This window comes from Rhinatrema bivittatum, chromosome 13, assembly GCF_901001135.1.
Source record: "Rhinatrema bivittatum chromosome 13, aRhiBiv1.1, whole genome shotgun sequence".
Taxonomy (NCBI): domain Eukaryota; kingdom Metazoa; phylum Chordata; class Amphibia; order Gymnophiona; family Rhinatrematidae; genus Rhinatrema; species Rhinatrema bivittatum.
The window spans coordinates 72,337,373-72,352,951 of NC_042627.1; the positions used below are offsets into that span (position 1 = coordinate 72,337,373).

Consider the following 15,579-nt stretch of genomic DNA (forward strand, 5'->3'; position numbering starts at 1 on the left):
TAGAAACATAGAAATGACGGCAGAAGAAGACCAAACGGCCCATCCAGTCTGCCCAGCAGATTGAACCTTGGGGGACACCTGTATCAATTGAGAAGGTGTTATGTATATACTTTTGTGCCCCTCCTAAAATGGTGCTGCCTTTCTTTGCTAAAGTCCTAGAAAAAGCAGTGTTATCACAATTAGAGAGCCACCTAGAAGACAGTAATATACTATACCAAAACCAATTTGGATTCAGAAAATATCGCTCAACAAAAACCCTACTCATTTCCTTAACCGACCCTGTACTACAGGGGTTTGACAACAATGAATCCTATATCCTGAAACTAATTGATCTAACAGCAGCCTTCGACACCATAGACCATATACCCTGCTTTACCATCAGTTGAGAAAAATTGGAATAGCCAGAAATGTTAACAAATGGTTCTCTTCCTTCCTAGCAGATAGGTCATTCCAAGTCAAACTGGACAAAAAAATATCTAACACCTTCTCAATTGATACAGGTGTCCCCCAAGGTTCAGCGCTCTCGGCTACACTATTCAACATTTATTTGCTGCCTCTATGAACATTACTAGCAGAACTAGGAATCAACTTTTCTTATATGCAAATGACATACAATTCTATATCCCATTCATTTGAAAAAATTGTATCGACTCTGTCAACATACATGAAGGCAATACAACAAAAACTATCTCAACTGAAACTAACACAAAACCCCAAAAAAACTGAAATTGTGTGGTTAAGGAGACTCACCAGCACTGGAGCCCATGATGGGGGCTGGAAGACCAGCCGGAGGTGATTGCAGGAGGGGTCACCCCCTCCCCCAGCAGGTGCAAGCGTGAGGACAGCGGTGCCGACCAGCCGCTCCTCCCTACAACCTTCCCCTCAACCTGCCCACCACTACCACCGAGGGCAGAAAGAGCCAGCAGCAATGCCGGAGGTGCTTGTGCCAACAGGCACGTGCACTAAGGAATGCAACAAAGGAGATTGCCCCTTTGTGCGCCCCTTCGTGTGTACCTGAAGTAGTGCCTGAGGAAATATAACTACAGACTCTATTCATAGTAATAAATTAACTCACCACAAAATAGAGGTGATTTGCCTGATTGAAACAATCACAGGACGAGGAAACCACCAAAATCAACAAAAACAAGGGACGAGAAGAAACAGTCAAAAATCTAATCAAGGATCCTTCCTCCTCCATCTCAAACAACTTCGACTTCACAAAGACATCGTGCAATGAATATGCTAATTCATTGGTAAACAAAATCAATACACTCAAATCATAATTCTGCCCCAACCAACCATCAAAAGGACCAGAAAAACAACCTATACAAGTGAAATGGAACTCATTTGACACAGTATCAAAACTTGAAGTAAACCAAAAAATCACTAAAATAAAACCCGTGACCCACCCACTGGACCCTATCCTGGCAAGTACCCTGAAAAAAGTAAACAGCGTAATAACCCCAATAGTCACAACCATAATAAACCGTTCACTAACAGAAGGACTTGACCTTAACAAAGTAAAACATGCTGTGATTAAACCAATTTAAAAAACAACCGGCAGAATCGATGACTGGGACAATTACCGACCAATATCAAACCTGCCGTTCATTGTGAAAGTCCTAGAAAAAGCAGCTTTATCACAACTAGAAAACCACCTTGAAGACAACAAAATACTATACCCAAACCAGTTCGGATTTAGAAAAAAATTGCTACTCATCTCTTTATCTGATCTTGTGCTACAGGCCTTTGATAACAGTAAATCTTATATCCTGGTACTAACTGACTTAAAAGCAGCATTCGACACAGTTGACCACACCCTGCTATAGTATGCTACCAGCTGAATGAAATTGGAATAGGTGGAAATGTCATGAAATGGTTCTCTTCCTTCTTAAAAGATAGGACATTACAAGTCAAACTAGGTAATCAAATCTCAGATACCTTTCCGATTGAAACAGGCATCCCCCAAGGGTCAACCCTTTCACCCACTCTTTTCAAAATCTATCTTCTGCCTATATGCGCTCTACTAACAAACCTGGGAATCAACTTCTTCCTATATGCAGATGATATACAGTTCTACATCCCTTTTGACAAAACAATTGAAAAAACTGCGGCAACCCTGTCAACATACATGAAGACCATACAACAAAAACTTTCCCAACTGAAACTAACTCGTAACACTAACAAAACAGAAATTATATGGCCAAGGAGAGACAACTTGATACTTAAACCTCCAACCATAAATCTAGGAATTACCAACATTACTGCATCAGATGAGGTTCGAGGCCTTGGAATTCAAATTGACAAGAACCTCACTATGAAAAAGCATATAAGCAAATTAATCAAATCAGGATACTTACTCCAAGTTGAGAATTCTACATCGACTAAAACCTCTGTTAACAATACAAGACTTCTGCACTGTCTTACAAACACCTGTACTCTCAAACTTATACTGCAACTCCCTTTTACTAGGCCTTCCTGCAAGCCTACTAAAACTACTACAGTTACTTCAAAATGCATCAGCAAGACTCCTTTTAGGGACAAGGAAATTTGAAAACATCACCCCCTCGCTGATAGCCCTGCACTGGCTTCTTGTACGTTCTGTCAGTAATATTCAATATCATTAACAATATTAATCCATACCTATTAGGAGGGATTCTAAACTCTATACACTACAGAGAGACCTAAGATCACTAAACAAAGGTCTCTTAACAATACACCCCACTCGGAACATACAGCTAACGCAAATAAGAGACCGAATGATCTCAATTGCTGGCCCCAAGCTGTGGAACTCACTTCCCGAGCCAATACGCCAGAATACGGAAAAAAAGATTTTCAAGTGTGAACTGACAACATGACTCTTTAGAAAGGCTTACGACTTAATGCAAAGAACCATAATGCTGATAATTGCACTGACAGGACAAAAGATAACGCTAGTCCAGCAATCAATAGAGAATGAATGAGATAAAGGTATTACTAGTATGATTAGAATCTATTTTCATTGTTAGGTAGACCCAGAATGTATTAATAAGAACTAATAAGATCGGGGGGTAGGAGATTCCCGTGGATGCAAAGTGTACATTTACATTTAGCCCTGTGACAGTCATGTGTTCCATGTGTCACCCATGTGAGAACCATCTATCAGGTGTGTCCCGACAGACAAAAGGCTGAGAACCACTGCACTAAAGGATGTTCCCCATTTTATGTCTATGAAAAAAGCGCTTAGCATTTCTAGCCCATTGTACCTGTGTGTGAAAAACCTTTGATAAATCAAGTTGTCGTCTTGAGATGCTGAGGCAGTTAAGATGGGATAGAAGTTATGGGGAACAGTTATTTACCCTTTTAAGTAGGACTAGGATTAAGGGACACCCCATGAAACTAACTGATAGCAGATTTAAAGCAAATTTAAGAAAGTGTTTTTGCAATCAACAAACAATTAAGCTGTGGAATTTATTGCCAGAGGATGTGGTCAAAGCCAGTAGTATAGATGGGCTTAAAAAAAAGGCACATTTCTGGAAGACAGGTGATCTTGGGGAGCACTGCCTCTTACTGCTAGGGTCTGTTGGGTATTCCTTCTTATGTTTGTGGAAATATATGAATGTTAATGATGTAAGCTGCACAGATGGACAAGTTTGGATATTGCAGGCTAAAATAAATAATAAGCAGCCTGGATTGGCCACGGTTGGAGCTTGGTGGACCGCTGGTCTGACCCAGTATAGCATTTCTTATGTTCTTCTTTGTGGCAGCCTGGGTGGACCCGGTGGCCCTTTCCTACCAAGACCCTCTGTGTTTCTGTTTCTCTCTCTGTGGGAAGCCAAGTTTTCTAAATCCATTAAGGAATTTATGTTGCTTTGATATATAAGCAGATAAAGAAAGCCTTCTTTACCCAAAAAGATCACAAATAAGAGTAGCCAGTCCTGCTTGTTTATTAATAACCATATTAAAATCAGTAAATGCAGAAACCAGTGCCACTGCTTGCAAATAAAGCTACATGAATGCCTGAAAAAATTGATAGGTATTGTTGTGACATGAAAGAGAAAAAGCTTGATAGGCTTATTCAGAAAATCATATCACCCTTTCTCTGAAGGAGGGCCTCAATGACAACCATTGTTGGAAATTATTTAGCATCCAGAACATGAACATAATGCCAAACACGGGCATTGTGCAATGGTACCACAGATGCTGGATGTAAAATTCATGTCAGTGTTGTGGTAATCAGGAGAGAGTGGCACCTGCTGTGGGAGTGGTTTCAGAAGGATGTGCAGGAGAGTAAGCACTTCAGCTTTTTCCTATAACACCCCCCCTCCCCCCTGACCCACACACACACACACACACACCATTCACACCATACATGCACACACACACATACCATACGCACCACACACACCATACACACACACCATACATACACACACACATACATGCACACACCATACATACGCACACACACATACACGCATACCACACATACACACACCACACATACGCACACCATACACATACATAACATACGCATACACACCATACACGCACACCGTACACATCACACACCATACACATACATGCACACACACACCACACACATACATACACGCACACACACACCCTGTGCTTTTCCCTTTACAGAAAAGGAACCTTTCATACTGCTTCTAAAGAAAAGTTAAAAATAATGAGGTTTCTGTGAATGGACAGGGATAAAAGTCAATAGACCAAAACCTACAAGGTGCTACCATTTCATTAGACTAACCTAAACCATTTCCTGACTAGCTCTCAAAAGCCAACTGAGAATTGTATGAAGTTACTCCTTATATTTATTCTTAATGACCTTCATTTCCACATATAGAAAGGAGAAGCAACAACAAGTAAGCAAATAAAATAGCAGTCATTTGGGTACTGCTTTCCCGCCCTCTCCTTAAAGAGGAAATTGCCTGTGCAATAAGTTTTCGGCCCAAGTGGATTGTAAGCTCACATCCTTTGAAGAGAGCCTTCTGCCGCTGTGCCTGGAAGAGCCCTAGGGCAGCGTCATCAGCACGGCCTCCACGGGATTGCCGACATCATGCCGGCTCTGTAAGTGAGCTGAAAACATGGTCCACCCCCAGATACACCTTCCTTCCACTGGCCCATAACTCGCTAGGAGCTTCGAAGAAGGCATTTCATGTTTTAATCTTTCCACCAAGTTCCTAAATCTGGGGCCTTCAGGAGGGATATCCTCAAATTTCTCTTTGTGATGACGGCACCTTTAGTAGGTTCATTAAAGTATGTGGACCCTGAGGTGCTCCCAGAAGCAAAGAACTCTGACCTAATAATATTTAGGATTGTCTTTCCTTGAATGTAAGCTTCTGACTCTAATGGGTATTAATCTTCATAATGAGTGCCATAATGTAACATTCGGGGTCCGCAGGCTAATCCCGCAAACCACTGCCCTCACTTTCGGTCTCGAGCCGGCCACGCCATGCCGCCCTCCATTGCTGCAGGGCCCCGCTGTCCTTTCATGCGGTTGGACGCCATCCCCGGGCACACCAGGAAGCCACCAACTTCAACGCGTCGCGTCCACCTGTGCGCTAGCCTGAGTGCACAGTATTGCGTGAGCCTGTCTGTGAGCCTCTGTGGCCACTCCTTGACACAGAAACTCTGGGGGCAGGTTCACAAGCCCGGCAGTCATCCTTTGCTCCAGACGGTAAATCTACCTCTTAAGACAGAGAAGGTCATCTCCACTGCAGGTAACCCGTTTTGTGGCTAACTCCCCTCTCATAAGGATCACCTCTAGGTTCTTTGACTCAGAATCCTCCTGGACCCCCAAACTCTGCTCCCTGTCTTGAGGGCTCTAACCTTGAACCTCAACCTCCTCCTCTGGAGGAGAGCCAGAAAAGAAGGACCAGAGAGTCTCTTGGATTCAGAAACCTCTTCCAACATTAACCCATTTCCTCTCTCTCTGCCCTCTGCCAGACGGGTCTGTGTAGACACCCAGGGAAATAGTAAGAGACAGGGGACTTTTAGCCCTCCCTTGAATTGGAAGGAGCCAAAACAATGACCAAATTCTGGCGTGCTTGGGACAGACAGAAAAGGACAGAGGACAGGAGGGAGACTTGTGGCAACCTTCAGGCAGGGACAGATGGGCAGGCTGGTCCTTATCTGCAGAGAACTTTGCTTCCAATACAATCTCCATTTCCCTGAAAGTTAGACTGATAAGTGTCTCCTTACTTCCTCCTCCTTGTTTCCTCCAGGAGAAGTAGTCTGCTTTTATGGAGCCAGACTACTTCTTCTGGACTCTTCCCGGATCTGAAAAAAATTATGAACATAAGAAATTGCCATGCTGGGTCAGACCAAGGGTCCATCAAGCCCAGCATCCTGTTTCCAACAGATGCCAAACCAGGCCATAAGAACCTGGCAATTACCGAAACACCAAGAAGATCCCATGCTACTGATGCAATTAATAGCAGTGGCTATTCCCTAAGTTAACTTGATTAATAGCCGTTAATGGACTTCTCCTCCAAGAACTTATCCAAACCTTTTTTGAACCCAGCTACACTAACTGCACTAACCATATCCTTTGGCAACAAATTCCAGAGCTTTATTGTGCGTTGAGTGAAAAAAAATATTCTCTGATTAGTCTTAAATGTGCTACTTGCTAACTTCATGGAATGCCCCCATGTCCTTCTATTATCCGAAAGTGTAAATAACCAATTCACATCTACTTGTTCATGACCTCTCATGATCTTAAAGACCTCTATCATATCCCCCCTCAGCCGTCTCTTCTCCCAGCTGAACAGCCCTAACCTCTTCAGCCTTTCCTCATAGGGGAGCTGTTCCATCCCCTTTATCATTTTGGTTGCCCTTCACTGTACCTTCTCCATCGCAACTATATCTTTTTTGAGATGTGGTGACCAGAATTGAACACAGTATTCAAGGTGCGGACTCACCATGGAGCAATACAGAGGCATTATGACATTTTCTGTTCTATTAACCATTCCCTTCCTAATAATTCCTAGCATTCTGTTTGCTTTTTTGACTGCTGCAGCACACTGAGCTGACGATTTTAAAGTATTATCCACTATGATGCCTAGATCTTTTTCCTGGGTGGTAGCTCCTAATATGGAACCTAACATCGTGTAACTACAGCAAGGGTTATTTTTCCCTATATGCATCATTTTGCACTTGTCCAGCACTTCCTTCAGCTTTCTCAGGATTCCAGGGCGCACCCCATCGGGTCCCACTGCCTTTTATGTACTTCCAGCTCTGAAAAAAGGATTTGGGTTAATTTCGGAAGCACTTTAATCCCTATTTCCTGCGGCGCACAGCTCCTTCCCTTCTGTGTATTTGTATTTAAACATTTGCCTTCTGCTTGTCCTCTCCTTTTCCTTTTAGCTCTGCTGTTCCCTTTCTTTTTTTTTTTGCCTCTCTCTTATATATTAGAAGAAAGTTTTATCTCCATTTTTGGAAGAGTTTTCTCTCTCTGGGTCTTTGCTCATCTTACCACATTCCCTGCTTCTCTGTTTTATTCTGTATTTTTTTCCTTTCCTCTCCATTTTGTGTCTCTTACGATTTCTGCTGTCTCAGGGGTGGCCAATTCTGGCCCTCGAGAGCCACCAACAGGCCTCAGCCTATCTCATGCATTTGTGATCCTTAGCAGGGTGTTTGGTCCCAAGGGCCCACAAACTCCTTTATTTCTCATGCACGACCTCGCTTTCTCCCAAGGCATAACAATAAATAAATAAGTATCACACTTCTCTCCACTTCCCACTGCCATCTGTCGGTCAACCAATTTCTAATCCATTCCCCAACCTTGGGACCCACTCCCAGGCTTTTCATTTTGTTCATGAGCCTCCTATGCGGGACTATCAAAAGCTTTGCTGAAATCAAAGGCAAATCACATCCAGCACTCATCCTTGATCTAATTCTCTAGTCATTCAATCAATAAAATCAATCAATCAATCAATCAGATTTATTTGACACATCCTTCCTCTGGTCAAACCATGTTGCCTGCAACCCACTGGATTGTAGATAGTTCACTATCCTTTCCTTCAGTGGATTTACAGAATGTTGTGGTCTTTGATCCCAGAGGGGATCACTGCCTCTCATATTCCTTTCTAAATGAATAAGTGTCGCCATAAACCTCCCATTACCATTACTGGGCTGATATACAGAATTTGGAGATGCTTGCTGATCCTCATCAGTTCTAGTTGACCCTTCTAGCTATCCTCTAGATCTCAACTCTCCTGCTCCTCTGCTCAAACATGAGTTCTCCTACTGACTTTGCTCAGGCTTGGTCCCTATCTGATTGGCCTGTGCTGGTTCATGTTTTAATAAACCTCCCATTACCATTACTGGGCTGATATACAGAATTTGGAGATGCTTGCTGATCCTCATCAGTTCTAGTTGACCCTTCTAGCTATCCTCTAGATCTCAACTCTCCTGCTCCTCTGCTCAAACATGAGTTCTCCTACTGACTTTGCTCAGGCTTGGTCCCTATCTGATTGGCCTGTGCTGGTTCATGTTTTAATTAGCATTTGCTAGTGTGAAGAAACATCTGGGCTGGAGGCAGCAGATGAAGGTGACACTCCTGTTGGTTAAGATTTATTAGTTCAGGAGTCGCTCCAGACATGGGGGCAGGGGGGCTAGGGCTCCTCCAGACAAGGAGTTTTCCCTCCCCTTCCTCCCCAGTCTGGCAGGCTCACTTTGATTGGTTGGAGAGAAAGGCACTCGCCAACCTTGTAATTCACTATGGGGCGGATTTTCAGAGCCCTGCTCGCGTAAATCCGCCCAAAACCGGGCGGATTTACGCGAGCAGGGCCCTGCGCGCCGGTAAGCCTATTTTACATAGGCCTACCGGCGCGCGCAGACCCCGGGACTCGCGTACGTCCCGGGGTTTTCGGAGGGGGGCGTGTCGGGGGGCGGGCCCGGTCGTCGCGGCGTTTCGGGGGCGTGTCGGCAGCGTTTTGGGGGCGGGTACGGGGGCGTGGCTACGGCCCGGGGCGGTCCGGGGGCGTGGCCGCGCCCTCCGTACCCGCCCCCAGGTCGCGGCCCGGCGCGCAGCAGGCCCGCTGGCGCGCGGGGATTTACGTCTCCCTCCGGGAGGCGTAAATCCCCCGACAAAGGTAAGGGGGGGGTGTAGACAGGGCCGGGTGGGTGGGTTAGGTAGGGGAAGGGAGGGTAAGGTGAGGGGAGGGCAAAGGAAAGTTCCCTCCGAGGCCGCTCCGATTTCGGAGCGGCCTCGGAGGGAACGGGGGGAGGCAGCGCGGCTCGGCGCACGCAGGCTATACAAAATCGATAGCCTTGCGCGCGCCGATCCAGGATTTTAGTGGATACGCGCGGCTCCGCGCGTATCTACTAAAATCCAGCGTACTTTTGCTTGAGTCTGATGCGCAAGCAAAAGTAGGCTGATCGCGCTTCTTTTAAAATCTACCCCTATGTCCCTCCATACAAAAATTTCAGAAGCTGCCATTGGCTCTGCTATCTTTTCTCAGCTGTAGTAAGTGCATTGCTATATCCTGGTCCTTTGCTATAGGACTCGGGTCCAACAGTTCTATAAAAGCAGTCGGAAAAGTTGCCATCACAGCAATAGCAGCCAGCTTTTGGTCAGCAGAGCTAAAATAAGCCACTGACATTACCTCAGGTGGTGCAGTGAATGAGCAGGAAGTAGCAGGCGAAAACTCCTGCCTAGAGAGCGAAGGAGTCCTGGCGAGGTTTTGTTTGGCTTTGAATGAAAGCCATTGCCATGACTATTGAGGCTTGCTTTCTTCTAGTAGATGTGCCTTAATAGTCGTATAGCCCTGTGACGCTTGAAAATGGATTTATAAAAAATAATGCCCATGGGGTGTATACACAGCACCGTAAAAGTGCCTAATGTTTCTTTGAAATGTTGCTTTACTCTGTATGTTAGTGATAGCTGTTTGGCATCCTGAAATTTGTCAATGGTAATATATCACACCTAGGGGCTTCTTTAAAATTTACTGTCGTGGATGCTTTCTTTAAACAGGATAGGAGGAGATAAGAGAGGGCATTTGTACTGCATAGCTCCCAATAATCTTTTCCATCCTCGACTCTCTCTGCCACGCCAATGAAGGCTGAATGGTTCTTCTAGGACCCAACTGGGATCTGCACATTGTGCGGGGATTTCACTAAATGATAGGTGCCTGAAATGTATGCTACCCCTTTAATAAGCGCTCTGCAAAAAAGAAAATGCTTATCTAGGACAGAATCAGGATACACAGCTGGGAAGATCGAAACAAGGTGCTAAAAGTTTGCAGTTATAGCAGCCAAATATATAGAAGAAATATTTTTCACTACCCATGTCCCATGCAACCTGTCCACCCTCCCGCGCCCCCTGAATTATAAAGACTGCATTTTAGCAACCTGATATCCAGAACTGTTCTCTTACTACCGTTCAACAGTTCCTCTTTCGTTATAACCCCGAAGGCTATATAATCATCAGCATAATTAATTAAAAGATATCGTTGTGCAAAGTAGCACCTTTCTAGGCTTAGAAAACTCAGCCCTCAGCCCCTTCTTCAGTCTTGATTGGCAGGCTATAATTGTATCATTAAGCACCAAGGCCTTTGACTGTTGTTGGCGTGGGTGGGAAGGGGAGGGTCACCCCAGGCTCTAGCATCAGGAGCCGAAGGCCCCCGATTTCTCTCCACCTGTTGAACAATGTTCGGAAAGAGAAGCTTTATACATTTATAAATAATACATTTTTCTTCGTCTTGCAGGAACTCTGGAGGCAGAGGCACAATCAGATCAGCTGCGAACAGCTTACATAGCAAATGTAATAGGTTTGTAAATTAGATTTTATTTGTTCATTAGCTGTTAGCCTTTAGGCAGCTATTAATCTATTTCTTTTCTTTACTTGATGCTGCTTTTACTTAAAATTGTTATTTTTATCTGTTGGATTCTGTTTCTAAATGGCATGCTTTCGACTGCCGGTCTATTTCTTACTCTGCTGTAAAATAATTTCTTAATCGTCAGTTTAATTTCCCAGCGATTTTATCATAAGAATGGGAATGCCACGCTTTGTGTGTTTTATTTTTTTAAAGTGATAAATGAACACAGGGATAGTAAAAAAAAAAAAAAAGGAAAACAATTCTACATTTTTCATGGTGAGCCAGCACAGCTCTAACACATCCAGAACGTTAACCCTCAGTATTAAAAAAACATTCTCAGCGTTCCCTTAGTCACTAGTAAGACCACCGCCCTTGTTTAATAGGTTGAACTGCATGGAACTGTCTGCTGACTAAAGGGGGGATTATTCTATTTTAAGTTTATGCCCGCTCTATGTTCACACAGACCTGGAGCTGCTTACAAGTGTAACAATAACAGTAATAGCATAATAGCATACAGTAATACATAACAATAGCAGCATACAGTAATAGTATAATAGCATACAGTAATAGCATAACAATAGCATCATACAGTAATAGCATTATAGCATGCAGTAATGGCATAACAATAGCAGCATACAGTAATAGCATTCAGTAATAGCATAATAGCATACAGTAATAGCATAACAATAGCAGCATACAGTAATAGCATGCAGTAATGGCATAACAATAGCAGCATTCAGTAATAGCATAATAGCATACAGTAATAGCATAACAATAGCAGCATACAGTAATAGCATGTAGTAATGGTATAACAATAGCAGCATACAGTAATAGCATAACAATAGCAGCATACAGTAATAGCATGCAGTAATAGCATTATAGCATGCAGTAATGGCATAACAATAGCAGCATACAGTAATAGCATGCAGTAATGGTATAACAATAGCAGCATACAGTAATAGCATAACAATAGCAGCATACAGTAATAGCATTCAGTAATAGCATATTAGCATACAGTAATAGCATAACAATAGCAGTATATGGTATAACAATAGCAGCATACAGTAATAGCATAACAATAGCAGCATACAGTAATAGCATGTAGTAATGGTATAACAATAGCAGCATACAGTAATAGCATAACAATAGCAGCATACAGTAATAGCATACAGTAATGGCATAACAATAGCATCATACAATTCTCAATCCTGACGGCGGCCATTGTTTCAAACCTAACTGCTTCTGCTTCAAGGGAAACTATCCAACCATGAACAATGTCTTGCAGTGTGATAAGAAAAAAAGATTTAATCCAAACCCAAAAGTCTCAACCACGTGTTGAGCCCCTCTCTTTTAGCATGTTCTGTAGTTCCTTCAAATCTTGTTTGAACTGTTTTAGATGAAAAGTTTTGAAACAATTATTTTTGGAAGGGGCAAATGATTACTTGTGTTGTCAGCCATCACTTGGAAAATGAGGATCACATCCACCAAGCCTGGTAGATCTTCAGGAGACTGGGGAGCCCAGTTCATTCGGGGCATGTGGTGGGAATGGAGTAACAGGCTGTTCTTCTGCAGGGCTTAATGTTAGCATCAGCAGGCGTCCAGGCTTGACTGCTGGAAGGAAGGGTGGTCAGCACAGCAGTCTTATAAACCGAGAGCTTTGTCGACTTAAAGGATGCATTGCCGCAGCTTGGTGCAACTGACCCAGAGCTGGACTTCATCAGTGATAGCCCACTGGGGAAGGTAGCTGGCAAGGAGCAGTGGTTTCCTTAATGAAAGGGAGAATGTTTTTTGATACTGAATGGTAATAGCATGGATGCTTTAAAGCAGTGTTAGTCACTTTGAAAATTTGGAGAAACATTTTTCACTATCCTTAGGCCCACTTGCTTAATATTTGAGATATGTGGTTGCTTCTGTTTTGAATTTTATTTTTAAAGTGAGCCAGTATGGGAATTATTATTATTATTATTATTTATTTTTTTTTTTTGGTAAAAAGAAAGATTAAATACTCCGTCTTAAAACCTTGAATTTGCAATAAGACTTCTGATTGATGGACAGAAAGGCACATGGCTGGAAATAAAATGCAGTACTGCATGTTCCGTCAGTAGGGGGCGACCAGCCTTATAGCTGCAGGTCCGTAAGACAAGCTGAGCCAGTCCTGGTTTCAGCCCATTGCATGCATGCAACTTGGCAGCTCTGATGCCCTATTGAGTACTATAATCACAAATCATCTACTCTTCTACTTGACTCTGTATCCAATCTCTTGCTGCAGGTCTCATGTGACATCTACTGTTTTCCTTTTATGTTTCTTTTTGTTTATTCTGCTAAATGAGACTGTTAGCCAATACGTTTACATTACAATGTTAATTTTGATCTAGTTTACCCTGTTCCAAGTTCCTTAACCTTGTTCTATGTAATGCCTCTAGGCAAAAATTTATGTTCTGTTTCAATGTAAACCGATGTGATCTGTATTTCATACAGGAACACCGGTATATAAAAATCTAAAAATAAAAATAAATAAATAAAAGGACATCTCCGTGCATGCAATGGGGCCAGTTCCAAGACGGATTCAGCTTGTTCCCCTGCACACAGAGGTATGACCCTCCTATCGTTAAAACAAAAGCAAACCACCTCCTTTGACTTTATAATAGAAAAATAGATTTTGAAGGCATGAAAATGACCTCAAGAGGGGAGGCCGTTGGCAGGCAGGCACAATGTCCCAATACATCTAAGTCATTCGTGTGGAACACGTTGCACCAGTCCTTTGTTTGGAGGGATTTCGCCTTTATTGATGTCCCTTCTCTAAGCATTTTTATTATCCAGGATAAAGTGGCAAATGAGGAGAAGGCTTAAAGCATGGAGATCCTAAGAAGCAAAGTGTCCTTCGTGCTTGGCAGCTTTGATGTGTTTCCCACCCTAACTGTAGCCTGGTCAGTGTAGGGAGTAACTATTCAGCTGGGCATATTCAAACCTTGGGCTGATTTTAATGTTGGCCAAGGAGATTATTTTAAAATTGGTGTGGGTTAAAAAAAAATGGATTTGCAAGGGTGCAATAATTTTTTATTTAAAAAAAAAAATACAGCATTGCAAAGTTGTATTCCAGAGAAGCCATGACGCAGAAGATTGGACCCGTTCCATTTCTTGTATTATGAAGTGCTCGTGGCCCATGAAATATAGGCACAACAACAACAAAAAATGTTTAAAAACCTCATTTGTGAGGTCTCTCCTTCCTCTTATTGGGGAGCCGTCATGTGAACATAAGAACATAAGAACATAAGAAATTGCCATGCTGGGTCAGACCAAGGGTCCATCAAGCCCAGCATCCTGTTTCCAACAGAGGCCAAACCAGGCCACAAGAACCTGGCAATTACCCAAACACCTAGAAGTTCCCATGCTACTGATGCAATTAATAGCAGTGACTATTCCCTAAGTAAACTTGATTAATAGCAGTTAATGGACTTCTCTTCCAAGAACTTATCCAAACCTTTTTTGAACCCAGCTACACTAACTGCACTAACCACATCCTCTGGCAACAAATTCCAGAGCTTTATTGTGCGTTGAGTGAAAAAGAATTTTCTACGATTAGTCTTAAATGTGCTACTTGCTAACTTCATGGAATGCCCCCTAGTCCTTCTATTATTCGAAAGTGTAAATAACCGAGTCACATCTACTCGTTCAAGACCTATATTAGTTTTCTAGAGTTGCTCCATTACTCAACTGCTGCCGCGTGCAGACCATGTGTTGACATGAGCATTTGGGTGAGGGAGCTGGCCGCTGACCTCTGGTCAGTGGGGTTTGTTATGAGGTTATAAGGTAGCACTTGTCTTTTCCTCTCTGTCTCCCACTCCCATCCCACTTCAGGAAGTGAAAGGATCACTCCGTCAGCATTGCCAGCCCGAGCTGGGCAGTGCAGCGTTCTAGTAGCCGCATTGGTCCTGGAGAAAAACTGGATCCTTTGCAGTCTGCAGTCCCTTTTATTGGACCAAGAAAAATAGACATTGTTAGTGAATGAACTTTCCTGACCTCAAAAGTCCCCATATACAGGTGCACAGTACTAACCAAGCCAGTATCAGCTGAAGCATATTTGTAGGTGTCACAGTTTGGGTTTTAAAGCTGCAGTCTGGGTAATAATTGTCTTACTTGAGCATAGTGGACACATTTGCTATTTGGCAGCTTCCTGTATTAGTGTGCAGGGCACACAGAATAAATTAGTTTAGATTGTACAGCCAGGCTAGCGGAACCGGTTGGCGAAACATCCATCTGTTGCTAATCCTAAAGCAGTAGGCATTGCTGCTCAGACATCCCATCTGACGCCTACAGAAGGCTCAGCGTGGCCTGTGCCACGGCGCTGCACATCTAGCGTTTTCCCCAGCTGCAGACCTGGAAGTCTGTGGGTCAGCGCTCGCTCTGGGGCTCTGGCGGGCTGCATGAGCACTGGCTTGCTTGCCAAACGAAATAAACCAGCAGAACAAGAAGAAGACGGCCCCTCCAAGAGGAAGCGGGGTAAGCAGCAGAGCAGAGGTGGTTTAAGCGAGAAGTGAGGAGGTGATTTGCACAATGTTCACTCTAGGAGAACCAGTGAAATGTTGACCTCTGGAGGCAGCCCAAGTTTGGCAACAGTGCACGAGGTGTGGAATATTGAACCTGTTCACCTCCCTTTTCCCTGTTTTTTAAAAAAAGGACAAATTTAATGTATGGCAAACTTTAGGTCGCCATAGTAAGTGCACCCAATAGCGCTAAGGACATCACAGCTGTGCCGTTT

General features: G+C 43.4%; 1 protein-coding gene across 2 annotated transcripts in view; it reads left to right on the plus strand.

The window, feature by feature from the left end:
• ST8SIA2 (ST8 alpha-N-acetyl-neuraminide alpha-2,8-sialyltransferase 2) overlaps positions 1 to 15,579 on the plus strand; it is an 80,550-nt gene that overhangs the window by 18,959 nt on the left and 46,012 nt on the right. Inside the window, exon 2 of one of the 2 annotated variants that reach the window (XM_029575501.1) lies at positions 10,710 to 10,772. The exons of the other annotated variant lie outside the window; for it this stretch is intronic. Within the exon in view, the coding sequence (XP_029431361.1) occupies positions 10,710 to 10,772 (63 nt within the window). The remainder of the gene's footprint in view (positions 1 to 10,709; positions 10,773 to 15,579) is intronic. 2 annotated transcript variants of the gene reach the window in all.